At 35.3% G+C, this 27,681-nt stretch overlaps 3 protein-coding genes across 4 annotated transcripts; all 3 read left to right on the plus strand.

Moving 5' to 3' along the window:
- The first annotated feature begins 6,992 nt into the window (after nucleotides 1–6,992).
- LOC110797784 (uncharacterized) lies at nucleotides 6,993–14,847 on the plus strand. The gene is made up of 12 exons (XM_022002899.2): nucleotides 6,993–7,208; nucleotides 9,533–9,606; nucleotides 10,503–10,578; nucleotides 10,660–10,732; nucleotides 10,821–10,872; nucleotides 11,235–11,296; nucleotides 11,861–11,924; nucleotides 12,247–12,304; nucleotides 12,398–12,484; nucleotides 13,352–13,445; nucleotides 14,100–14,220; nucleotides 14,535–14,847. Exons 1-11 carry the CDS (start codon nucleotides 7,129–7,131, stop codon nucleotides 14,190–14,192), a joined length of 813 nt encoding a protein of 270 aa, XP_021858591.1. The 5' UTR covers nucleotides 6,993–7,128; the 3' UTR covers nucleotides 14,193–14,220; nucleotides 14,535–14,847.
- A 3,931-nt stretch (nucleotides 14,848–18,778) lies between these two features.
- LOC110797785 (tetrapyrrole-binding protein, chloroplastic) lies at nucleotides 18,779–19,904 on the plus strand. Its single transcript, XM_022002900.2, has one exon. It carries the CDS (start codon nucleotides 18,929–18,931, stop codon nucleotides 19,808–19,810), a length of 882 nt encoding a protein of 293 aa, XP_021858592.2. The 5' UTR covers nucleotides 18,779–18,928; the 3' UTR covers nucleotides 19,811–19,904.
- Nucleotides 19,905–20,185: 281 nt separating this feature from the next.
- On the plus strand, nucleotides 20,186–22,569 carry LOC110797786 (two-component response regulator ARR12). Of its 2 annotated transcripts, none has more exons than XM_056838985.1 (3): nucleotides 20,186–21,133; nucleotides 21,567–21,802; nucleotides 22,222–22,569. In XM_056838985.1, exons 2-3 carry the CDS (start codon nucleotides 21,664–21,666, stop codon nucleotides 22,437–22,439), a joined length of 357 nt encoding a protein of 118 aa, XP_056694963.1. In that variant the 5' UTR covers nucleotides 20,186–21,133; nucleotides 21,567–21,663; the 3' UTR covers nucleotides 22,440–22,569. The 2 variants fall into 2 exon arrangements, with proteins under 2 accessions (XP_056694963.1, XP_056694962.1); XM_056838984.1 differs by having other exon boundaries at nucleotides 21,600–21,802.
- The last annotated feature ends 5,112 nt before the right edge of the window (nucleotides 22,570–27,681 follow it).

Genomic DNA, 27,681 nt, shown 5'->3' on the forward strand with positions numbered 1-27,681 from the left:
AGAATTCTCTTTAGGCGACTTTTGAAAGTGTTAAGGTGGCCTATCAGTTTGTTTACACAAGGTACGTACATACCTGTGTGCTTGGAATGTGTGCTAATTGATGAAACCATGTTGAATCTTGTTGTTGAACTTGGTTATGTTGATATTATTGTTGAACTTGGTGATGTTGATATTATGGACGAACTGGGTTATATTGAATGTGCATGTTTAATACTGTTGGACAAACTTATTGAACTTATTTTGCACTATAAGAACTGTAACATGTTAGTATGGATGTTTGATACAAACATGTTGGTTGGGAACACTAGATTATTCTATATGATTGGGTTGGATCAATTGGTTGTTGTTCCCTTTCTATCTTTTCACTACTTTATAAGGGCGGAGGACCTTGTTTAGTAAGTTGAAACTTTATGCCTATATACAGGGTTGCTCATGGTTAAAGGAAAGGTTGGTTAAGTTGGAATGAGTCTTGATTGATGCTTTTATGATCACTTACTTAATTCCAAGATAAAAACAGTTGTGAACAAATGTGAATTGTCTGTCTTATGTAATGGTTGAGTCATAACGGAATCTCAATTTGTAAATCATGTAAAGTGAAACTGAATAGCAATAGCTTTAGACTGTGCACGTCTGAAGTGACGGACAAACAGGAGTTGGGGTTCATGGTGGTAGCCCATGGCCTTTTCTGGGACCGGATTGATCACCGTGTCCTATTTTTATTTAAACGTTCCTCGATATCGCAGGTCACTGAGGTTACGGAGTCGCGCCCGTACCTCGTCTTCCTTAGTGAAGACTTCTGGATGGTCAACTCGGTCCATTGTCTATTTCAACTAAAATAATATTATGGTTATTAAGCCTAGCTTAGTCTAGTCAAGTATAATCGTCAATTTATTATGTTTTGTCTGTCCTTACTTATACTTATTAGTATCATGTTAGGGTTGTTGGTTTGATAGTATCATGCTAGGATTGTTGTTGTTTTAGTATGTAGTACTCAGCTTTGCTGATTACGTGCTTTGTTTGTGTGTGTTGATCATGGCTATGCCTTATTGATCCTGTGATGACCCATCTTTGGTGAGCAGTCTCTAAGGATCAATAAGCGTTGCCCATCTACAGGTTTGAAGATGATGCATCATTGGGATCGGGATTAGAGAGCTTGTAGTTCTATTCGTTTAATTAAGTGATTTAATTTGTTAACTTGGATTTGAAATTTGTCGTATTATTCGTATTTCCTTAATTCAGTTAATTGGTTTGGACCTAATATGTAATAGATTATTTATGAACCTAAAAGTTAGTTTTATGTTTTCCGCTGCAAAATTCTGAATAAGCCGTAACGTTTTCACACGGGCGATAATACTTTGATAATTCCCTACAGTTATATTTAAAAAGAGGTTATTTTAGAAAATGGGAATTGTCGGGGTGTTACAATGTTTGTATCAATCATCCATACTAACATGTTATAACTCTCATAATGCAATCTAGGTTCAATATGTCCATCCAACAGTATTAAACATGCAATTTCAACCTGACCAAGTTCATCAATAATATCAACATAACCAAGTTCATCAACAATCTCAACATAACCAAGTTCATCAACAATTTCAACATGGTTTCAACAAATAGCACGCATTTCAAGCACACAGGTATGTACGTACCTTGTGTAAACAAACTGATAGGCCACTTTAACACTTTAAAAAGTCGCCTAAAGAGAATTCTCCTCCTAAAACAACCAACAAATAATCCCAATCAATTTCTAATCATTGGCAACCATAATAAAGCATTCTAAATGCATCCTAAACATATTTAGAACATTCCCCAATATCAAAACTTAAACCTTTGATTTCCTAGCATCATAATTATTGAATTAGTGATTGAAATTCGTTGAAAACTTTTTGCAAACATCGTACTTTAAATTTTCAGCAATATAAATTCATTTAAAAACTTCACTAAGACCAATTAACGTTCTTAGCACGTTGAAACAATCAATTTCAAAATCCCTAGTCATCCTACCATGATTTCAAACCATTAAAGACTTAAAATTCAAGCCTCTAATAATTAAAACCCTTATTTTCATTCAATTATATAAATCTAAAAATTAAATTATTAATCATGCAAAATATATAATCTGAAATTCATAGCTTAATGATAAAACTATAATTTAATTCGATAAAAACGTGAATTATATTAATAAAACATAATTAAAACACAAAATTAGTTTAGGGTTTAAAGAAATAACCAAATAAAGAATAGAAGGAGCTGCTGGCCGGCGACAATGGCGGCAGCAGGCGGTGGTCCGGTAGGGCGACACAGCTGGTGGCGGCAACGGTACAGGGCCACGATGGGTGGTGCTGAGATGCGATGGGTTTGCGCAGGAAGCAAGGAAGGAGGATGAGCGAGTTCGTGCGCGATGGAGAAGGGAAGGAGGAGGTGAGGTTCGCGGCTGAGCAGCGGCGGTGGCGCGGCTGGTGGCCGACGCACGGTGGTTCTGGTTTACTGTAACAAATAAAACAAGACTTAAGGAGTTAAGGAGGAGAGAAACGTGAAAGAAAGACAAGAGCAAGATGAAGAACGAACGAGAGGAGGAGGACGTAATTACCGGCGGCGACGGAGAGGGACAACGACGGAGGAAGGGACGACTGTGGTGGCGGCTGGGCAACAGCAGTTGACGACAATGAGGAGAGAAGGAGAATGGGTTGGTGGTTCACGTGAGTTTGCAAGGGGAGGGTTTGACTTTGAGTTTTACGTGAAAAGCAAGGAGGAGGAAAAAGTTTTGGGTTTAATTACTTTGGGCTTTGTCAACTTGGGCTAGGATTAGAATTTAGTTTTAGGACTTGAATCCAAAACTGATTAGGATGGTTTTCTAAATTCAATCGGTTTCCGTAATTCGAATTCTTTTCAATATAAAATTCTAAAATTATTTTTGATTTCATAAATCGTTGAAATATTTAAAACATATAAAAAAAAAAATATTCGTTAATTACATATTTATTTCTAAAATTCGTAAATTCTATTTAAATATAATTACTATATGTTAAAATATACTTCCTCCATTTTTTTATAATTGCACCATCTTAGGTTTTGACACTATTCACATATTCTTATATAGTTATTTTTTGTGATTTATATGTAAAGAAAAATATATTCATGTGGGATCTTGTTAGATTCGTCTCGAGATATACTTTCAAATTATCAAATTTTTATAATTTTTTTCAATTATATAATGAGAGATATTAATGGTTAAAATAGTGCATTGGCAAGCGTGAAATCTAAGATGGTGCAATTAAAAAAAATGGAGGAAGTATTAATAAAATGTATAAAATTACGGGGGATTACATTGATGATGGCTGAGGGAAAGGTGATTAATGGAATCAATTATGGCGGATGAAAGAGGAAGAACAGGGGAGAGAGAAGCAGTTGAAGAATGGCGACAAACACGAGAATGGGTTGATCCTGGATGGGTAACGACGCCTAAAGAGAAAATAAGGGTATAATGGTAAACTTATGCTAACGGTGACTTAACGTCCGTTAACTCTGGGGGTATTTAGGGTATTATACTGATTGTGAGGGGTATTTTATGAATTATTGAAACTTGATGGGCGTTTGGTGAATTATGGCAAAACTCGGGGGCATTTCATGAAATATCCGTATTTGTTACCACCTAAAAAAATCGAAAAATTGTTTTTACCACCAAAAAAACTAAAACTTGTATTTTACCACCTAAAAAAAGTTCAAAAATTATTTTTTACCACCTGAAAAATGGGAAAATAGATGAAAATGTTACGTAGGGGGTCACAATAACGGTAATACATCTAATATGTTCTATTCTTCCACGATTTCATGTATTTAACTCTATTTTCTTCCCCCGCTTCCTCATTTTCCATTAATTTACATAATTGTTCACCACCACTATTTTACAAAATTGACAAAATTTAATGGACGTAAAGAGCGAAGGGTGAAAGAGTTAAAGAAAATCACACAAGGAATGTATAAAATTGGAGGAAAATTGAATTAAGTAGCCATACATAAATGTTTCATCTATTTTTTCGTTTTTTAGGTGGTTAAAATCAAGTTTTAATTATTTTTTAGGTGGTAAAATACAAGTTTTAATTTTTTAGGTGGTAAAAAATAATTTTTCGATTTTTTTAGGTGGTAAAAAACAATTTGTCCTAAAAGTTATATTGGTGTACAATTAATTTAGTGTACATCTTGTGTTGAGATAAGTAAATAGGAAATTAAGTGGTATTAAGTGGTGGTATTAAGTAGTGGTATTAAGTAGTATTATGTGGTTGTCAGTTTAAGTATTAAGTGGGTGACAATTATAGCATTAACTAGTATTAAGTGGGGATGGCAGTTTAGAATTGTTGTTTCTAAACGTTAATTAGCTTTTCCATCTTCCTATGCTTCTATTGTACTATATATATTTTCATATGAATAATATCAACCTCAAGCTTGGAACCTCAAACACATTTTACATGGTATCAGAGCAAGGTTAAGGCAAAACTAACAAACATCAATCGGGCGTAGGCGATGAAGAAACGTCGCCCCCTCCCCCATCAAAAATTGAACCAAAATCCCCATTTTTTCTTGGATCGCAAAATCGTCTAGGAGACTTTATCACCCCTACTAGACTCAATCTACACAATTATGATGAATGGGCCATGGATGTGCAAACAGCGCTAGAAGCAAGACGGAAATTCGAGTTCTTGAATGGTACTATCACCGTACCTACACCTCCCTGCACTCAGTCAGATAATTGGACGACTATCAACGCAATATATGCTTGTTTCATGAATCACAAACACCATTGACCCCGAGGTAAAATCTACTCTCTCGAAATTTAGGGAAGAAAAAAGATTATGGGATCATCTTAAACACCGATTTGCAACCACTAATGGCCCTAGGATACAACAGTTAAAGTCCTCCATTGCTAAATGTGAGCAAACAAAAACTATGTCAGTTTCTAGTTACTATGGCAAGTTAAACGCTTTATGGGAGGCACTTGATATTCATGAACCAATTATTTCTTGTTCTCGTCGTGCTACGTTACTACGGGTAGTGTTCATGAAACTCGAAGGGAGCATGCTAAATTACATGAATTTTTAATGGGTTTGAATTCAGATTATTATGCTGCATTGCGTTTAAATTAAATTATTTAAAATAATTAATTCTAATTATTTTTCGTATAGCTTGGCATCGTCTTGAACTCCATTCAAAAGCTAACTTAAAATTTTAAATATCCTAGAAGAACTTGAAATAATAACTTAATTACATCAAAACTTCAATGGTGCGCAAACCATATTTAAAACTTTACATTCAAAGATAAAACGGTACGCAGACCGTATTTAATTATCCTAGATTGGCCATACTAGTCACCTTCAATACCTGCAATACATAAAATAATTTCTATGCATTCATCCATTCGTGTCCTAAAACGAATGGCCCAAATAAATATGCAAGTATTTACATGATTTATTTAAAGATTACGTTCACGTAAAACGCGTCCTAAAAGATTAATCATCAATTTCGAATTATTAATCCTTAGAATTATTCTAATCAAAATTTAATTTAATTAAAATAGTGGTGCCCTACGGCCCATGGCCTTGTTGCCTTGGCCATGCGCGCATAAATGGGGCAACAACAACAACAACCAAGGCCCGCGACCAACTGCTGGCTGCGCTGCTATGCGTGTTATTGCCGTGGGCCAAGCTGGCCGGTCAAGGCCTTGCGGTTTTGGCCGGTTAGCTTGGTTGGTTAAAAGGTTATTTTAACCTAAAACCTATGTTTTCAGCATTCTAATTACACACTTTATTCTAACCTAAGGCAAGAGAGAACCCTAATTCTCTATGTGCCTCCATTAGAGTGTTCATCCCAAAAGCAAACAATCTTGAGTGACTTCTAAGCCATCGATCTCGAGACGGATCTGAACGTGTCTGTGAACCAAGTAGAGGAACGACATCTGGAGTTCTTGTTCGTGATGCGTTGAACTAGGGAAAACACGCTACAAACGTAAGTATTGCTTGATCTGTACTTTATACATGATTCCTGACTTTGGGGTTGTTCCGCTATTATGTTATGTATTTAACTGTAAACCCCTACAGTATGTTCAAAAGTTATTCTCAAATTAATCAATTCAAAGTAGAAATTAAAATGGAAGGGAATGGAGTACCCAAACATCTGGATTTGAGAGAGAGACAAAGGCTTGCATTTAGGGGTTTGGCTACGAAGTAGGGCTTGCGAATTTACGACGTTCAGGGATGATGTCTTCAGGGGTGGAGAAGGAGAAAAGACGGTCGGACATGGAACATGATGGTGGGGCACGATGGTGATAGGAGAGAGGTAGTGGTACGCCTAATCTTTGCCGGAAAAGTAGGCCGACCATCTTCCCTGTGACCCTCTGGTATTTTGATTTAATGTTAAGAAGAAAAAGGGGAAGAAAAGAAGGGAAGGAAAAAAAAGGGAAAAAAAAAAATCAGAATAGTGTTAACGGTAAAGTTAACGGAATAGACGAAATATGGTCATAAGGACATTTTATGCAATTTTACAAAATATCAAGAGTATTTGGTGTATTTCTGAAAACTTGAGGGTACTTCGTGTATTTCAGGTGTGTTCGGAGGTAACGTTTTGAGTCTTTTGACCGAGTCAAGACGCTGCTTGTAAAATTGGTAAGTGTTTGGAGAGGTAGCGGTTAACGGTAGAGATAACGATTGAGTAGCTTTTATCAAACGTTAAAAATAGTAGCGTTTAAGATAGCGGGTAGCATTTGACAAATTTATATTAAAGTTTTAAATAATATTTCATCTTTTATTTTATTTTATACTACCAACCGCTACTTTAACCAAACACTCATGTTAGATACCCACTACTTTGACTATTGACCACTACCCGCTACTATTGACCGCTACCCGCTACTCCAACCGTTATCCGCTACTCAACCGCTATCCGCTTTCCGCTACTTTTGCCTAATATTTATGGTACACGACTACACGGGTGTAACAATCTGGGTAAACAATTACGGAGTAGAACAAAACAGAAGTAGAATAATTCGAAATGACCCGAAACTACTTTCCAGAATAAAAATGCGAAGGCCGTGCATGCAATAACAATCTGAAGAAAATCTCCGGCGACGGAAGGATGCCGGAGTTGAAGTATCTGAAGTGGGCGTTCTTCCATCTCCTCATAATTCATACCCCATTCAACGCATCAGCAATTAGGTTTGTTTTTTAATTTTAATTTTCTCTTCATTGCTCGAGCCCTTCCGAGATTAACTCGGAATTTCTCTCATTGCTCGAACTCGAATTCAAATTCTTTGCCATTTATTTTATTTTTTCAGTTGCCCACCCCAGAAAATCGGATCAATCACAACAAATATTGCAATTTTATGAATTCAAAAGAGATTAATTTTCTATGTTCTTGAAGAAATTCCATCAATTGGGTTTAGCTGAATGTTAGTAGCACATCTGTAGTTTTTGGAATTTGAGGCTAAATTAGTCAGATAATTATAGTGAAATTATTGTTCATAGCCTATTGATGAATGTTAATACGGAATTGTGTTCAGTAATTGAATTTCGGATGAGAGTGATTTGTTTGGTTTCTGGAAGGATATCGCGGTGATGTAGATTGTAGACGAGATTAATTCCTAGGTCTTGGTTAACGCCCCTGTTGTAGTTGACATCTAAGGATTACTCATTAGGTTAGTGTAATGCATTTTTCATGACACCCTAAATGAGTAAATGGGTTCTTCGTTCTCGGTAATTACTCCGTAGAAAGGAAACTTAGTTTGTTTTCTGTTTTGTTGGAAGGAAGACTGCTCTTAAAAAAAATTATAATTTGGCTCCTTGGTATTTTATTTTGTTTGGGAGAGTTGGAACCGTGGTCCATCGTTTAAGTATTGTAGTCAAAGAGATGTGGTGGGATAGTTTTCTTCCTTTCTATGCAGGATTTTGTTTCTTCTTTTAACAGGAATGAACTAAAATTCTTACTAGAGTTACTAGTCATTAGTCATTACGCAAATGACGTCTTAATTGAAACCGAAGAGGTTATCATTAATTAAAGGGAACTGTTAAATTAATATTTGTTTTCCCCTTAAAGAAAAAAGTTTTTTTTTTGTTTTTGTGAGAAATTTCGTGGCTTGAAAATGTGAAGTAGTGTATTGATGGGAGAGTTATTCCCCATAGTGTGTATGGTTTGAGAGAGAGAACAAAAACTTTAAGCATGTTGTCACCTCTAAGCCATTGATATTTTGTGGTTGGCGAGGCACACGCTTTCTAAAGAACAGTTTATAGACACGCAGTTCGATTCAGTATACTCTGTATGAGGAGTGAATTGTTGACTTCAGATTACAATGGGCTTAACTTCAATGTATACTATTATAAGGGCATAGTTATATTGTAGTGTAAAAGATTCGAACCCTTGACCAAAGGGTCCAAATGAGTTAATAAACCAAGAAATTACCACCAAAGCAAGGAGCATTTAGTATTCCCCCCCTGTCTCCGCCACTGTTTCCTTCGTTACTAAGTAGTTGCACCATTTCTAAATGGCACATTATTTAAGAAACAAGAGTGTTAAAAAGAATGGGAGTGGGCAGTAGGGTATGACATTTCCATGAAAGGAATAAGGTGCAACTCTTTGGAAACGGAGGAAGTATTTCTTTTCTCTGAAATAATAGATGAATCAGTTGCCTTAAGAAAGAGAGTTGTTATCATTGTAGGGTTAAGACTAAACGATTAAGGTGCATCTGATACTCCTACCTACTTTAGGTGGGAGTCTCATTGACACACTGTAATGATATGGCAAGAGTATATAACCACTCATAAATGACCAATGACGAAAACAGATTACAGACACATGAAAGAAGAAACATTTGATTTGACGTGTTTGCAGGGGAAAGTGTTTTATCTTTTCTGGAATGAAATGTTAGTGCCCATATGTTCCAGACCATGAACTAGTTGACGGGTGCTTGAAGGTGGGGTTGGGCCGTGGGGGTTGCGAGGAACTGGAGGAGGAGCGGCTGGTATATATTAACATCATAAGTGGCTGGAATGGTGTGTTAAGTACTTGAGTTGAAAACAAAGAGTTCCTTCTAATAGTTCTACTGATTAAGGTCTGTGTTAGACGAGGCATGCATTTGGGCTCGTCTCTATTTGTTGGTTTTGAATTTTGTCACTTGATTGTGTTCAGTTGGAAATATGAGCTTAATTGTTGAGACTTTTAGTCTGGTGACGGAACACCTTTTGACCGAATCTGATATCTGTTATTAGGGTTTGTCTACTTAGTAATGAACATCTTTTTTGATAAGATTTGCTTTTACAAAAGTCAAGAGTCGGATGTTAGAAATGACTGTTTATCTGTCTAGTACACGTGGTTCTGGTCCTGTTGGTTGGCTGCCATATGCATATCTGTGTATGTACCTGGAGACAAGGATAGAATTAACTACTATGCTCATTCTGAATTTCTGATTGAAGACTTGTCTACTATTTCTGTTAGTGTACTTGGATGTTCTAATTCACACGAATCTTGTGGTATCCTTGCACTGTAGGAGGCATATAGGTCTTGAAGTTCATGCATGCAGGAATACAGTTCAAGGAAGATATTTATTAGCTGATGACCGTGGTATGTGCCTGTCTCTAAAAAGTAATGAAATTAAACATACTTCTACATGTAATCATGAATATGCAATGTTGTTGAGTAGACTATGAAAAACAATTGTGTATATATGCCTGTTCCTCTGAACATTGATGTATGACAGGTGTAGCAAGATTGATGTACAATGGGATGGGCTAGTTTACTCTGTTGACCTTTGTGCTATTTAGAAGTCAGAATATCTTAGTGCGTAGCTATTTATATCAAATTCTTCATCTTACAAAAAAGTTGTGCTTTTATATGAAGCAATAGTTGAGGAAGGGATGCTGATATGACTGCTGGTAGTGATATAAAAGGTCCAATTTGTGTTGCTGAGTGTACCATCTAGTATAAGGAACATGTTGTGATGGCATGTTTACTTTAGTAGGAGTCACTGGGATCAATGTCTTTGACCTGTCGCTGGAGTCAATTCTCCTGGAACTAGAACTGCTAGTCTTATGCTGCAGATTGATACGTAAAAGTTGGTTTTCTTTATCAGAATTCTCTATTGCATTAGGTACAGAGCCGATCTTGTTAAGCATCTTGTTACATTTTTGTAGGTTGGTGCTCTTTTGAGGTTATATGGCTTGTCATTGTTTTGTTAGAAATATAAAGCTCCTTTTTCTAAATGTTTTTTATCCAGATTTTCTTGCAGTCCAGCTATAAGGAGACATCCTATGAGACTAAACCCGAATGAAATTTTACCACTCATCTAGGCATGGATTTTTTTTTTCTTGTAGGAAATGCCCTAGTCCCTTTATCTTACATATGACGAAAAAGAAATTTTATCAGCTTTCAGTTGCTTTTTGTTTCTTGTATGTATTGTATCATTTTCGTTCCCTTCCGGCTTCCCTGCAGATCTTCTAAGTACTTTTACTGCATTATAGGCTATGTCTGTGATGCTCTATCTGTGGACCCTGAATCACGCTGTTGCCCCCAGAAAAGAGGACAATACTCTTGTCAGTGAGTTATGTTCTTACTGATTCATGAAATTTAGAAACAGTGGTGAATAATTGACCAAAATAGCTCATTCTTGGCTTACAGGGGATGCAACCTGATTTCACAATGCTGCAACTCGTATGAATTTTGTGTTTCATGCTGCCTTAATCCATTGCAGGTACTAAATATATCCTCATTTCCGTTTTTAGTGGAACTGCGGACAATTTTCTGGTTATGTTCATCACGTGTTCGTTTTGTATTACCAGACTCAAAAAGAGTTGGCTATAAAGACGAAGATAGCCAAGGCAGAAAATGCAGGTAGACGATTCATCTGTTATTTCTGAAGTCTGAACAGTTTTACTGGTAAATGTCATAAAAAATAGCAGGGAACTGGGGCACTCTCCCCCCCCCCCCCCCCCCCCGTCCTTTTGTTCTCATAGATCTCTCAAAGTGAAATGGAAGAGCATGCCAGTTTTTGAAGCAGTGGTTGTAGTTTTGTACACGGGTGACTCCCCCTTATTGTGGTTTCTCTATGAGACCAGGATTCTATTTCCTTTTAACTTGCCGGATGCTGCTATAATTCGTGCTTCCTGTGAGGATGACAATAGTATGTTACTATGTTGCATATGCCACTTGTGCAGGTACTTACAATTACTATGTTGCATGTGCCACTTGTGCAGGTACTTACAATTCTGTTTTTGATTTCTGTGCTGGGAGGTGCCGTCACAATTCTGGCAGTGTGGTATGTCTTATTATTTTCCTTTGCTATTCCCAGTTCATCAAAATTATTTCGGGGTTCAAATGTTATCTGTACATGCCATGTTTATAACTTAACCTTGCTATCTGTGGAGTACGGTGGTGGTGATTAAGTTGTTCAAATTAGTCAGTAGCATTGCCATTGTTCTTTCTCCTTCTCATAGGTGAAAAAGTGATGCTTTCTCTTTTCTCTATTATTCCTGAAGTTACTATTGTGTGTGCTGTCATGGTTTGGGTTTCGCCTTTCCTCACCAACGGAATCCAGAAAAAATGGTGCAAGAGGTCATATGCAAATTGCTTGTTGAAGTGAAATTTATTGTCTTGCACTCTTGCTAGTTGTTATTTGGATTTATTGTGAGGTAAAGTAACTTTATTAGTCCTTTATGGTTTAAGGCAGTTGGGACATTTCCAAATTACCTTTGCAGGCTTGTAGTTCTTGATGTACTTTAACTATTGTTTGCGTAGTGATGTAAAAAATATAGTTACTATTTGGAACTTAGATGAGTGTAACGTCATGTCTTATCTAAGCTGAGCGCTCACTGTTTTGCAGGTTCATGAAAATGCTTATCTCAGTGATTTCCACCACTGCTTTTCTTTGCCATCAAATTCCTCAGGTCAGCTGCAGTGTTGTGACAAACATGCTTTCACATGGACTAGATTTACTAGAAATGCTTGTCGAATTCGTCCTTGACTTTTGACCTGTAATGAACTGGAGTTTTTGCTGATTTTAGTAAACTTATTAACTACTCGTACATGTTTGTGCTGATGCTTTTTCAGTGCTCTTTTGCCTCTGAATTTCTTTCAATTCAAATTGAAATCTTTAAAGAATTCTGCAGAAAATTTACCTTCTTGTGTCCTTTCTGCACGGTGCTTTGCAAATGAAGTATTTGTCCATGGATGTGTGACTTTATAATGTTATATTTTGGTATTAAACAGGATCGTCTGATACACTGATGGAATCAAGATTAGCTGGCATTAGTATTGTTGTTGGAAGGTGTGAACTTATGACCTGATAATCTGTATGCTCTTTTTGTTTATTTATCAACTTGAGTTTATTTTGGTGTAATTTGGAATCTCTGGTGGACAGGCAGGGTGAATCGTGTAACTCTGTTTGCAAGTTGAGTGGGAAGTCGTGTGTCCCTAGCAGGCTTATGGTGCTCAACAATTGTGAAATGTAAGCTATGACACTAACTTTTTGCTTCTCTATGCAATATTGCAACATTTGCAAGAAACTCATTGTTTCCCTGTCTTACTTTTTACCTGTACTAAATAGGAACTTCCTGGTGTCTCTGTTTTTTTTTCTTCTTCTATGTATGTATTTCATTTTTGTTCACTAAAATGCATATGAGTGATATTCCAGATGAACATACCTACCATGCGTAGGAGAAAAAAAATTTAAAAGGGAGAAAACTTTTGTTTGCTTATAGAGATTGCTTATTTCTTGGTAGGCATTGGTTAACTGTTATGGTTTCTTTGACTGGGGTGGGGTGGGGGGTGGGGGGGGGGGGGGGGGGGGATGTTGGTGTTATTTGGGCATGATAATTGGAGCTTTTTTGGAGTGTTGTCTTATAATTTTCAAGCATTATTTAGGGATGCTTGTAAGAATTTTCTCGACTTTAACCATTCGTCCATTTTCTTCTCTTACCAATGATCTTATCCCCTTTAGGAGGTTTTAGATCATCATATACATGTGTCTAAGGCGGGGGCTTCTTTAGAGACACTGGGGTCAGATGCTGATGTTTTTTTTTTGCTTTTGTTACATCTTTTCACCTTAAACATTTAAGTTTCAGGAAAAAAATAAGTACTAACAAACGCTAATGAATGAGTTCAATCCACAACCAAAATAAGTTCATATAATTTCCAATATGTCCATGTAAGTGCCAAGACGTTTATACAAGTTCAGTAAAGTTCTGACAAGTGGATTTCAGGTGAAAAGAACGAAGTGTGAATGTGTTGGTCATCACATGCTATACAAATTTTTTAAATGCTTTATGTTTCTTCCAATAATTTGTATGTACTCTTCTACTGTCTATGATGATAGTATGCAGAAATATATGAACTGCAAAGGAGGGTGTATAGCTAGCATGGGGCCAGATCAGCCAGCAGAAGTTGCCGATGGTGCACCTAAGCAATTGGTATACTCTATTTACTTCCCTACTCTTAATTGACCAATTGAAGATTTACTTTCTAGTGGAATAAAGTGCGGCACCTTATTTTTCTTCTCATCTCTTTGGAAAATCATTTCAATTGGAGTACTATAGTTCTTAAGCATTGGTAGAAACAGCTCAGTAACTAGTGCAAATGATCTAGTATCCGCTGTCAACCTCAAATGCACTGAGTAATCAAGCTGAAATGGAAACAGAAAAGGAAAGAAAATGAAAATAGAAGAATGTAGGGAAAATGTTGGCTGGTTGGCTGGTTGGCTGATGTATTTAGTAAACAGGTCTGTTGAATTGTTGATCCTTGTTGATATCCATTCCCGCTTGAGAATCTGAAGCACTTTGACACTATGCCTTCACTGAAAATCCTGAAACTAATGTAGGTTGAATATCAATTGGGTCTCAATATTTACCTTACAGTTGGTGCATTTAAAATGTTTGTTTTGTTTTGGTTTGTGGGGTGCAATCGGTTTAAATGGTAGAAGCATGAAGGTGATTGGATTTTCATAGCGACATTTTGAAATTGGATGATATATTTTTGAAGTTTCGGATGGTGGTTTGTCCTTTTAGCGGACTCGAATTGAAGAGTAACCTGAAGCTAAAACATGTTTTTTTCTTTTTCCTCCCCAGTACCCGGGAGCATGTTTATTTACAAAATCACAGACGATGTTCAATTGTGATGGTTTGCATCAGCATACAAGAAGGCTTTGTCCCTGTGCCTAGTGATTGACTTATTTAATTCCATGTTCTGGTAAGTCTCTTTCAATTATGGATCTTCATGTTGGGGAATGCGCCAATGGGGCTATTAGGGCCTTTTGGTCAGTGCTCTGCAATGTGATTGGTTATATGCTAATTAGAGTCAGGGGTGTGTGAGGGCTTGACAGTCGGGGTTCTGTTGTGGTCACTAGTTGTGTTCAGTTCTGGAATACTATTACTAGGTGTGGAAAAAGTGTCAGGGTTGGCATTTGGAACTTGAAATTGTTATTAATTTCTTACATTTGTTGCCCTCAATCTATAATTCTTTCCTAATGCCAAAACTTGCTTTTAAATTTCTCACCATTACAGGCCCAGAATGGTTGTTGACGTTTGGGTTCGGTTCGACCAGTACCTTATTGAACCTGTGGCTCTAGGAGGGTTTTATAGTTTTATCGTTTTATCGTTTTATTCTTTAATTATTATGGGAATATGTCTCATCAGAGAACGGGTGCGTGCAAATAGCATGATTTGAGTGGTTTTTACTCAGTTTTTAGCCAGAGTTGGGTTTCGATATGTACATAACATTATAGCTCAAGTAATTAGGCTGTTGAAAGACGGTTGCATGATCATATGGTGATCTGATGTCCAAGGAGTTTCAGTTAGAGCATGTCCTATTATTGCTCGTGTGTTTTTAATATTTTTTTTTGACATGAGCTTAAACAAACAAACTAAAAAAAGTAACAAGAAGAAAGTAAACAAACAAACTAAAAAAAGTAACAAGAAGAAAGTAAACTAGTTGCTGCCCCCTTGGCAGTGTCATGTGCTTGTTGCACCTAGAGATGTCAAAAACCGACATGAACCGACCTGTATTTATAAGGATTGGACCCGACCCGAGACCGGAAATGTTGTTAAAATAGGAAATCGCTAACCCGACCGCATTGAACCCGTTAAGACCGACGACCATTTCGACCCGTTAATGCATGACTCGGACCTGACACCCGACTAAAATATAACCGATAACAGAACTAAGTCAACTGACCCGATCGAAAAATGACTCGAACCCGATTCAACACCTGATTTAATGTCAATCTGAACCGATTATAACCCGATGAAACCTGTTATTGACCCAACTCGTGACAATCCGTTACCTGTTTTACGCGGCCTGTTGACAACTCGATTTGACATTGACCTAACTAAATAATAACTTAAATCAAGTTAATATTTTTTTTTATAATTACTTAATATAGAACAAGTAAAAGCGTTTAACCAAATTTAGCCAAATTTATAAAAGTTAATTGTAAGGTTTAAATTTGACTAGACCTGATAGTTACCGGACTCGGTTTTAACCTGTGTCCGATAGTGAATCCTACCCGATAATTATCCGATCTGAAATTGACCCGAATCCGAAATTAACTGCTACAAGTCTGACTCAAACCTGACTTGTTAAGACCCGACCCGAAATTATACCCGACTAGAAAAGACCCGACCCAAACTCGACTCGAACCCGAATATACCGAATGAAAAAATAAGTTGACATGAACCGATAAATAATCAACCTGAACGAACCCGACCTGAACCCGACCGGAACCCGACCGGAACCCGACCATCACCAGGGAATAAAAAGACCTGACATGACCTGACCGGATCTTGAACCGAGAACCGAGATGACCAGATCCGACTCGACTAACCGTTTTGACAGCTCTAATTGCACCCTCTGACGGTCTACCATGTGTATGCTACACCAATCGAACATACCTCCAAAACTTGTAATATATGAAATTGGCCCTCGTTTATGTACTTATAACTCGCATAATTTACCCAAGGTAAGGCACAAATTAGTACATAGCCCTTGTGTCGGCCGTATCCATGCCTACCTTACAACTAACCTAGTTTTAGGGCCCGGGTGATGTTCTGGTTACTACATTAATAACAGTCACATTTACTTATCCTTCCTCCGTTTTTTAATACTCGCAATATTTTGACTTTTTACATTATTCATATAATCTACTTTGACTATTCTTGGTGTTTTTTTATATAAGATAAAACATAATTATGTTAGATCTTGTTAGATTCGCCTCAATGTGTATTTTCAAAATACTAACTTTTTATAATTTTTGTATAAATAGATTTTAAGATGTAAATGACCAAAGTTGTGCATTGACATGCGTGAAAGTAACAAACGTTGTGAGTATTAAAAAACGGAAGAAGTATTATTTTGTTTTTGTAATGATAACATGAAGCATGTACTACGTAATAGCTTAAAAACCTTTATTCCTTAAACAGAATGTTAGAGGTTCAAACCTTATGCAAACCATGTTTGACATTTATTTTATGTATACGAAGATTACATGGAGCGAAAGACCAATAAGCACAGAGCCATGTGTCACATATACTTTTTTATAGACGCCTTTTAATATATAGTATAGATAAATATTTTCCCCAAGGTGGAAATGAACTTTCTCTAGGGGAAATCAATTTTTCCTTTGAAAAGAAGAAATGCCATATTTTCTGCTCTAACCCCTTACATTTTCTTTTCTCTTCTTTTATTTCCACTTTTATGTTTTTTTTCTTTATAACTTTTTTTATAAGTAAACAAAAGAAATTATTTTCCATGGAAAATCATTGTCCTTTGAATATGTTTTCGAATTGTAGCTTGGTTACTTCCCACAATAATCTGGTTTCAGATTCTTGAATGACCAAGTAGTTCTAAGCTAATGAGCTTATCAGCCCATCTTGCACTGACCCTGTCTCCCAGACCATTACAATGTACAAACAATGATAACGAATGGGCGCCAATTCTCCTTCAAAAAACTCATAGCATATTTCACAAAATTAGGAACTTCACTAGTTCGAATTGAAACTTCTTTCCTCCAAATATTCAAACAAATTTAATTTGAGCTCCTGAAAAATAATTAGCCACTAAATTTATATAGTATGTCCTTCTATTTGAATGGGCATCCTCTCCATCATAAACGAAATGGATGGTCTATTTCTTAGGTCAATAGTGATGTTTGTACGAAAAATAACGGATTTTTTGAAGTTTTTTTTTTTTATTGACTTACGAAATTATTTCAAGATAGAAAATTGGATGAAAATAAAATAAAATGAAAAGGAACTTGGCAACCATTGCCTCATTGGTCCAAATGACCTACGATTCACAAGGGGTATACAAATTACAAAGAGAGAAAATAAAATTTTGGAACTAGGAACATAGAGACCTTGTTACGAAACCATAATGCAAATCAATACTGGTCCGTTTCAAAATGATCTTTACACTTTCGTTTTGGGTGGTTTTGAAATGTTCTTTTACATTGTGTTTTATTCTATTTTGGACATAAAAGTTTATTATCTTGTCCCTCTTACCCAACAATATTTATAATTTTTCACTCATTTTCTCTTACTTAATTCATTTTTTCTTATACACACCCAACTTTTTATACATTTCTCTTACTTTATTTATATTTTATTATATTCAGTTATTCACCCACCTTTTTTTACACACCCATTTTTGTCTTAATATTTGTTCAAATAGTAACGGTAAATATAATCAAAAGGAAAGTGGACAATAAATCTATTATCTATTGTTACAAAAGAATAACTTTTACCCATTTTTTTTTTTTACTTTTAATATGCCTTGATTAAAATTTTTATTATAAAAAAAAGTTAATGGATAAACATTTTAAATGGTTAAATGATTAATTTTTATACATTATTAGTTATTTTAAAGGAGTAATTTTTATTAAAATGAAAACTTTTATCACTAATAAATAAATAACTTTTACCTATATTAGAGTCACTTTTAAGTATTTTGAGTGAACTTTTACTCTAGTGAACATAAAATATTATACACACTTTTAAATAAAAGTTTGTGAAAGCTTATTATGAAACGGAGGTTATAGTACATTTTTATTACGCAAAATATATTTTTAAAGTCCGCTCAATAATCACGTTAATTTTAAAACTAACAATAAAAAATTAAAAGCAAAAAAATAAATAACGAATGGCTCTAGAGTAAACAAGTCGAAATGTTTTTTTCTTTCTCTGCCCTACACATTTTTGTTATTTTTTGTTAAGTTGCATGTTTTACAATTTCCAAATGTCCATACCCTCCAAATCTATTTCCAATTGTCTAAATTTAACCCATTACATGTCACCATCCTCATTATTGCATACTAACGTATTTTCATCTCACCCTCACAAATTTTTCTTTTTTTTTCTCTTTTTATAGTTCCTCCATTTTTTAATAATTACACCATGTTTGTTTAAGCATTATTCACACATTCTTATATAGTTATTTTTTGTGATTTATAGGTAAGGAAAACTATATTCATGTTGGATCTTGTTAGATTCGTCTCGAAATATACTTTCAAATTATCAAATTTTTATAATTTTTCAAAATGTATAATGAGACATATTAGTAATTAATTTAATGCATTGATAAGCGTGAAATCTCAGATGATGCAATTAAAAAAAATGGAGTAAGTATAAAATTAGTTTTAATTTATATTCCCATAAAAGTACCAAAATCCCTAGCATTACAAATGATAACATGAGAGAGAAAATCCAACCCTCACCCTTTTCCAACCAATCAAAACCATTCTTTATATCCTCTTGGATCATCTCCCTATATTTCCTACTTGTCCTCACCTTATATCTCCTTTATACTCTCACTCACTCACTCTTCCCTTCACTTCCTAATCCTACACACTCCCACTTTATCCACTTGGCATATTTCTCACCACATTACTACTCCGTACTATACTATGGCCACCATCCACCACCAATCTTACCACCACTCTTCCCCTTACTCGGTGGCTCGCCGCCCTCGACGACACTCCTTAGACTCTTCCATTCCTTCTTCCACCACCACCACCTCCTCCTCCTCAATCTCCCTCAAACACCCCAACACCATCTCCCTCTCATCTCACATGATCACATTCCCCCTCCTCTCCTCCCCTTCCGCCACTACAACCAACACTCCCACCACTACCCCTGACACCGCCTTTTCCCTCGACGTCCTCCAACGCCACCTCGCCTCAGGAGACTTCCGCCAAGCAGACGAAGAAACCCGCCGTCTCATCATCGTTTTAGCCGGCGAAGCCGCCGTTAAGCGCGGCTACGTCTTCTTCTCAGAAGTCCAGTTCATGCCTAGCGACGACCTTAAGGCAATCGATGAGCTCTGGCTCAAGTCAAGCGGCGGCCGGTTCGGGTACAGCGTTCAGAGAAAGATATGGTTAAAGCTTGACAAAGACTTCACCAGATTCTTCATCAAAGTCGGGTGGATGAAGAAACTCGACACCGAAGTTGAGCAGTTTAATTACAGAGCTTTCCCTAATGAGTTCATCTGGGAACTTAATCCTACTCCTCCTCCTACTACTAATGCTAATGATGCTGCTAATGATAATAATAATAATGATATTAGGGTTAATGATGCTCCTCCTGAAGGGCATTTGCCATTAACAAATGCATTAAGAGGAACTCAGCTGCTAAATTGTATATTAACTCATCCTGCATTTAATGACGATGGAAGTGATAAGGTTGAAGATGATGATGATAACCAAGGTGTGGTTGAGGAAAGTGATAAGAAGAAATCGAGGTTTGCTACTTTGAGGGATAAGTTGTTTAAGCCTAATTATAGTTTTTGATTTTATTAGTTAGGAAGTGATTAATTTAAGAAAAAAAGAATAATGTTGAGTTTTATTATTTTTGTATTTATAAATATAGTAGTGTTTTACTCCACTTTTTATTATTCATTATTTTCCTTTTTTTTTTTTTGGCTTATTGATGGGTTTTGTTTAGTAATTTATGGAAAGTGTTGTAAATTTTGTGTGTGAAAAAGCACATTAATTATAATTAGCATGCTGTTTTTGTTGTCCGTTTTGTTGTTTCTTTTCATGGGTTTCGAGTTCAACGGCATTGAGCATTGGGAATCGGGCAAACAAGTACAGTACTTCCTATTACACTTTAGTTAAGTACGGAGTAGTAGCCATTTGGCAAGTTATACCTTCAATTTCTTACATCATGTATATTGTCCCTTGTCTAATAATCTTGTTCAAGTTACTGGACAGCCTGGACGTGGTAATGTTTAGAGGGGAATGTATGGTAGCCTGGTAGGTCCATCCGTCCATATGTGTAGAGGTCGCCCAGGTCGCAAACGGGTTGTTCAGATTGCGATAATTTGGTTCGAGTTCTCTTTAGGTGATTTAGTCACTCACTTTGATTTCAGATTAATTCAACACGCATTACGTGTAGTATATATTGCTCCGTATGTTGTATTGAGATATTTTGTTAGACGGAAAAGTATATTAATATTGTCATACTCCGTATATAGTTATAGTATGGGTTGGTCCAATGCAAATAAATAATCAAAGTTATCTAGTTTCGAGTATAGTTAGAGTACCGTTTGAGCTAGGTATAATTAGGGCCATTTCCATTCTTGCATGTTATCTTTGTTTCGAGTTTTAACTAGTTTTCACTTACATTGGAGGTCAATTACAACTTCATACTCCACTTTGAGTAAGTAACAAGTTGAGGCGATCAAGTTATTACAACTTTCTAATTTATGAAAAAGTCAGGAACATGATTATATTAGTAAACTATTAGCTGAACAATTGGTCTTACGCGCAACAGGTGTACGTTAATATTAACATACACCAAACTGTCACACGTACGAAATTTTTAAAATCGTCGCCTTTCACTTACTCCTGCCAAAATAAGAAGAGGAGAGAGAAAATTAGAAAAAATCCCCAAAACCAGAGGGGAGAGAACCTCGATCAAATTCTGCAAATTCATTCTCGATTTTGAAGATGATTGAATAAGGTTTAAAGGCTGCCAAAAAGAGATGATATTGAAGAAGAGAAAATTGAATTGAAGAAAATTTGCGATCGGATGCAAAGGCGATAACATTCTGCAAATTTGGGGCTTGAATTTCCCTCACGCGATTGGTCCTCACTCCAATTCGCAGATAGGTTTGTATTCGAAATCTTTGAATTTAGTTTTTTTTTTTTTTTTAAGATTAAAGAACTTAGGTATCAATTCAAAATCTTTGGATTTAGTTATTGTTTTGATAGATTGAGAGTGAAAAGTTCGTTGATCTATTCGTACACCTGGTTGATTTGATTTTAATTGATTTCCTAAGTAGTTGTTTTCTGGATGCTTCTCTTTTGTTCTTGTCATTCTTAATTAGTCAATTTAATACTCAATAATTGAGCTTGATTTTATCTCAATTGGCAGATGTAACATTATTGTTGCTCTATGGATTGAATTTATTTATTAATGCTGCTTGTTATGTTTTGATGGTTAAGTTGTAATATAATGTTGTTGGATCTGATGGAAATTGGATTGGTAGTTTTTGTTATTCTATGTGGTATAATGTATGTTTTATTAAATCAATGCATCTAGGTACTGGTTTGCTTAAAGTTACCCTTTTTGTAGTTAAAGTTTGGGTAACTTCAACATCAAACAATAGTTTGGGATGTGAAGATGTGCAGCTGTTGATATGGAGCAGGAGATGCAGAGTATACATTCCCAAACTTTGGCCAGCTTTTTTTGTTTAGCTCAGAAGAAGCCTCGTGTTGTCTGGTCCGTGGAGCTGCACCGCAAGTTTGTTGCTGCTGTAAATCAACTTGGCCTTGAGAGTATGTTCTCTTATTCTGCTGTTTTTGCATATAATGGCATTCGTTCTACGCAGTTGATATGATTGACTTACTTTGGATCAAATAAAGTAATCCTTTTAAGAAGGAATTCTTGTTTGATTCACTTGTTCAATCTTAGCCGATTATTATAGAGAGTTGTCATAACTCATCATAGTATGAACAACTACCAGGCTACATATAAAACATCATAATTGCCAAATTCAATGCTATTGTCATGTTATGTACTACGTAAGTAACGTAACCTATGGTGATGATAGTTTCATAATGCTTCATTTTCTATTCCAGAGCTCTTAGGGTCAGAGATTAGTGCAACAGATTTCTTGTAGATTTATTTACTATGGTACTTGAGATTCTAATTAAAGCTTGCTATTCAAATGCTGATTTTTTCTCTGTTAAAGCAGAGGTTGTACCTAAGAAAATCCTAAAATTGATGAATGTCGATAAGCTTAACTCGGATACTTTTTGGCTCAATCCCAGATACCCAGCCACCATAACCAATATAGTCACCGTGAGTACAACTTCAGCATTGGAGGCAGGTGATGAAGTTCCCAGTAGGAGGCTAGGAGCAACAGGAATTCGAGAAGGAAGTATTGCCAGAAGATGGGTCAAACCAACATAATGGATGTTGGAGCAATATTTTGTATTGATTGTTTATTGGTTCTTTTGTGTTTTTTTGGAAGCAGATTTGGGCAAGATTTTACTTATTAGTTGATGGGTTTTGGGATATAATATTTTGGTGTATAGGTCTATTTTGCTGTAATCGTAACATTGTGTTAAAAAAATACATATATTTTTGCAAGCCTATTAGCTCAACTGGTCGAGCACCGTACAACTTGTGCGGAGATGTAGGTTCAAATCCTACATAGGCTTTATTATGAAAAATAAGTCGACATTTTGGATAACTTTAGCCAATTTAGGGATGAATTTAATTTTATTGATAGTCGTTTCTCAATATAGCAAAACACAACCCAATAGTATGTAGGCTATATGGGACTTGGACCCACACCATGTACATAAATGCACATTGCTCTACCTTTTGAGCTAATAGCCTCAGTGTTCAAACATTTGCATATTGGGTACACTGGTACAAAACTTTTCTTAACTTTTAACAATTTCCATAACTTTAACCTATAAAATTACAACTTTAACACAGAAAAGTACAATGTGTGAAAATAAAAATAATGCACGACTCACATTAGCTGAAGAAAGGTAAAAATATAAAAGTCAAACTTTTAGCAGTTAAAGTTAAGTTATTAAAAGTAAAAGTTAGGTTTGAAATGACGGAAAACTGTCTTAACTTTTAGAACAATTTCCATAACTTTAACATATAAAACTACAACTTTAACGCATAAAAGTACAATGTGTGAAATAAAAAGAATGCACGACTCACATTTGTTGAAGAAAGGTAGAAATATAAAAGTCAGACTTTTAGCAGTTAAAGTTAAGTTATTAAAAGTAAAAGTTAGGTTTGAAATGACGGAAAACTGTCTTAACTTTTAGAACAATTTCCATAACTTTAACCTACAAAACTACAACTTTAACACATAAAACTACAATGTGTGCAATAAAAAGATTGGAGGACTCACATCAGCTGAAGAAAGGTAGAAATATAAAAGTCAGACTTTTAGCAGTTAAAGTTATGTTATTAAAAGTAAAAGTTATGTTTGATACGACGGAAGACTGTCTTAACTTTTAGAACAATTTCCATAACTTTAACTTACAGAATCACAACTTCAACGCATAAAATTACAAGGTGTACAAATAAAACAAATTGCATGATTCACATTAGCCGAAAAAAGGGAGAAATATAAAAGTCAGACTTTTAGCGCTTAAAGTTAAGTTAATAAAAGTAAAAGTTAGGTTTGAGATGAAAAAGACTGTCTTAACTTTTAGAACAATTTCCATAACTTTAACCTACAAAACTACAACTTTAACACAGAAAACTACAATGTGTGCAATAAAAAGATTGGATGACTCACATTAGCTGAAAAAAGCTAGAAATATAAAAGTCAGACTTTTAGTCGTTAAAGTTAGGTTATTAAAAGTAAAAGTTAGGCTTGATACGACGGAAGACTGTCTTAACTTTTAGAATAATTTCCATAACTTTAACCTATAGTACCACAACTTTAACACATAAAATTACAAGGTGTGAAATAAAACAAATTGCATGATTCACATTAGCCGAAGAAAGGGAGAAATATAAAAGTCAGACTTTTAGCGCTTAAAGTTAAGTTAATAAAAGTAAAAGTTAGGTTTGAGATGAAAAAGACTGTCTTAACTTTTAGTACAATTTCCATTACTTTAACTTACAAAACTACAACTTTAACACAGAAAACTACAATGTGTGCAGTAAAAAGATTGGATGACTCACATTAGCTGAAAAAAAGGTAGAAATATAAAAGTAAGACTTTTAGTCGTTAAAGTTAAGTTATTAAAAGTAAAAGTTAGGCTTGATACGACGGAAGACTGTCTTAACTTTTAAAATAATTTCCATAACTTTAACCTATAGTACCACAACTTTAACACATAAAATTACAAGGTGTGAAATAAAACAAATTGCATGATTCACATTAGCCGAAGAAAGGGAGAAATATAAAGGTCAGACTTTTAGCGCTTAAAGTTAAGTTAATAAAAGTAAAAGTTAGGTTTGAGATGAAAAAGATTGTCTTAACTTTTAGAACAATTTCCATTACTTTAACCTACAAAACTACAAGTTTAACACAGAAAACTACAATGTGTGCAGTAAAAAGATTGGATGACTCACATTAGCTGAAAAAAAGGTAGAAATATAAAAGTAAGACTTTTAGTCGTTAAAGTTAAGTTATTAAAAGTAAAAGTTAGGTTTGATACGACGGAAAACTGTCTTAACTTTTAGAATAATTTCCACAACTTTATTTACTAGAAAGATTACGAGTAAAATAGTGCTAAAATAGTCAACTATCACTATGTTTTTTTCTTGTGGTTTCAGACTGGTAGTCTTCCATATCTTTCTAAATGAACTCGATGTTAGATAATCACTAAGTTCAACAAAATTATAACGGAGCAACTCCCACCAACTGAACAACACCAACAAATTTTTTCTACAACAACTTCTAAAGCAGCTAATTAAAAGTAAATATTCTAAATGATATGTCTGTACAACATCTCTTTTTCTCCTATGCGTTTTCTGCTTATGTCTCGCAATGAGTGATTCACGAGCTTACAACGATCCAGCCATGTCCTGAATTGTGTTGTTGTTGTTTGATGCTACTGTTTGGATCTTACTGCTATTTCTGATCTTCTTGCCTGTTTTGTTTCTCTGATCTGTGTTGCTGTTAAGTTGTTCCTGTGTTGTTGGTTTGGTATGTGGTTCCATGCTTTAAGTTGTTTTGCCAGGTTTAAGCCAAAATTTTGTTGGTCAGTTTTGGTCGTTATATTCTATTTCAATCGTGTTTTATGCTATTATGTTGTTATTTGTTAGTGTGTTATAGTTGTTGTCAGTTTACATAAGTTGAGTCAGTCAGCAAGGTTGTGTTGCTTACGTTGGCCGTGCTGATTTGATGCAGTCAGCTGTCTAAAGGACTGCTAGTCAGGTTAACATGGTTGGGTTACTACTGTGAAATAAGGTTTGATGAGGTGCTAGTTCCTGTGTTGCGGTGGTCCTGTTGCCTAGGCAGGGGATGTTGGTGGTTTTAGGTCTTCGGGTGGTTGTGTGCTAGGGTGGGTGCTGGCTTGTTATGAAGGTGTTGGGTGTGGTATATGTAGTGCGAAGAAACGAGATTGTGTTGAGTATTTTGTATGACTTAATGTCAGTTGGCGTTGAGTATTTTATTACTAGATGTGTTTAAACCTATTAGCTCAAATGGTAGAGCACTATGCATATGCATAGGGGATGTAGGTTCGATTCCTACATAGGTTGTCTCTAAAGTTAAAAATAAAATTCAAAAGTAAATACAAGGAACTCCAAAGTAAATAAAATCAAATCAAAAGTAAATCATAATAAATCAAAAGTAAATCAAAGAAAAGAAAATAAAGATATTACAATTAGTACATGTACAATTAGTGTACATTAAACTAAAAAAGTACATGTACAATTAGTGTACATTAAACTAAAAAAGAAAGTAATTACAAAGCTTTTTTCAAAAGGAAAGCATAATATATTAAAGTAAAGAAAATAAAGATATAAGTAAATGGAATAGTTCCAAAAGTAAACCGGAACTGTTTTCACTTTTATTCTCATCGATTTGATTCAAAGATTAAGATATTGCTCTAAAATAGATTGACACGATTTTCCTTTTGTTCAATGCAAAAGTAAACAAAGAACTCATAAAAGTAAATTAAACTGATTCAAAAGTAAATAAAACAACCCATAGTAGATTAGGTTTTTGTGTTCTGGTGGTGTCCTTGAATGGAACTGTGTGGCAAACATTGTCTGTGGTGGCAAACCTCGTGGCTAGTTGCGGTGATTTGATGTTGTGAATATATGCTCTGGGTTGTATGCTCAAAAGTAAACTAAATCGCTCTAAGAGTAAACTAAATCCTTCTAAAAGTAAACAAAATAATAAACTTAAATTATAAAAATGACAAACAACTCCGAAAAAAATCCAATAATATTCTGAAGTAATTCGAAAAATCTAAGAAGTAAACAATATAAACTCAAAAGTAGATAATATAAACTCAAAAGTAAACAATATAGACTCAAAAGTAAATAAAGGAAACTCAAAAGTCAACGAACCTACGTGGGATTCGAACCCACGTCTTTTGTGCATTTGCACAACGCTCTACCAATTGAGCTAGTAGGCTAGTGTTTTTAAATAGAATAAATAAGAGCAAAGCAAAACCCCAAAAAAGTAAATCAAAATAATTCAAAAGTAAAGGCCCCAATTACTTGTGAAAATTAGCTCAGTAACGGTATGTCGGTATTGATGCAATTATACACACACAAGATTTAGCAGCAGACAAATAAAGCAGAACAACTGCCCAAGATTTTAATCATGGTAGTATACCACCCCTGACTGACTTGCAAGTCTGTAACAGTCCTCCCTGAAAAACAAACTGCCTGCAACAACAGCTTACAACCACCTGAGACTAATACCAATATGTGCAACACCTATACTAGCCTATAATCTTGCACCTGAAAACACAACACAACTAACCTGACCAGGATCGTCATAAAAACAGGCCAAAAATCAAATCCAACGCACATTCAGACATCTAGCTCAACAGACCAGAATCACCATCACATACAACCCACAACTGCAACCAAACGACACAACAAGTCCTCCTAGTCACCTAAGATCAATGGCCAAGAAGAGTAGACTGACTGAAACTAAAAGAATGAATAGCTCCATATCTTGCTCATTCATATGTCAGTATAATATATACAAAGTGTGAGCACAATATTTGCTGAAGATTGTGCGCTAATTACGTGATAGTTGATGCTAATTGATATACTATACATACTTAGAAGATATGCAAGATATTATACATAATTAGATTATTTACATAATCTATTAGAAACCAATAGCACAAAGTCATCCATGGTTAACTTGCTTCAAAAACCCAGAACCTGATCGAAACCTAAGCATGACCTTCTCACCTTAGAAAACCATACAACAACAAGTAAACCAGAGCAGCTACACTAGGAACAACATAGCGTAGTCAAGACAGATACGTTATACCATAAACTCGTGAATTTGAACATTACTCCAAGTAAAAGCAATAAGATTTACTACTAAGGTGATTTTACATTAATCGAAAAATTTTTTGTTCAAATCTATCAGTTGGAACCAAGGGAGGTGGGGAGAATTAGTTATCTTAGCTGATAGAAACGGTGAATGTATGCAAAAAGGATTAGAATGTTTCAAAATTTTCAAGAACCA

This window comes from Spinacia oleracea, chromosome 3 (assembly GCF_020520425.1).
Source record: "Spinacia oleracea cultivar Varoflay chromosome 3, BTI_SOV_V1, whole genome shotgun sequence".
NCBI classification, from domain to species: domain Eukaryota; kingdom Viridiplantae; phylum Streptophyta; class Magnoliopsida; order Caryophyllales; family Amaranthaceae; genus Spinacia; species Spinacia oleracea.

Bases quoted from the DNA above. Each gene is read 5' to 3' on its own strand.
- LOC110797784 (XM_022002899.2), top strand. From the start codon at position 7,129: ATGCCGGAGTTGAAGTATCTGAAGTGGGCGTTCTTCCATCTCCTCATA. The intron at 10,579-10,659 runs GTGAGTTATGTT...CTTGGCTTACAG, and splicing joins AGAGGACAATACTCTTGTCA to GGGATGCAACCTGATTTCAC. The intron at 11,297-11,860 runs GTATGTCTTATT...ACTGTTTTGCAG, and splicing joins GTCACAATTCTGGCAGTGTG to GTTCATGAAAATGCTTATCT.
- LOC110797785 (XM_022002900.2), top strand. From the start codon at position 18,929: ATGGCCACCATCCACCACCAATCTTACCACCACTCTTCCCCTTACTCG.
- LOC110797786 (XM_056838985.1), top strand. From the start codon at position 21,664: ATGGAGCAGGAGATGCAGAGTATACATTCCCAAACTTTGGCCAGCTTT. The intron at 21,803-22,221 runs GTATGTTCTCTT...CTGTTAAAGCAG, and splicing joins AAATCAACTTGGCCTTGAGA to AGGTTGTACCTAAGAAAATC.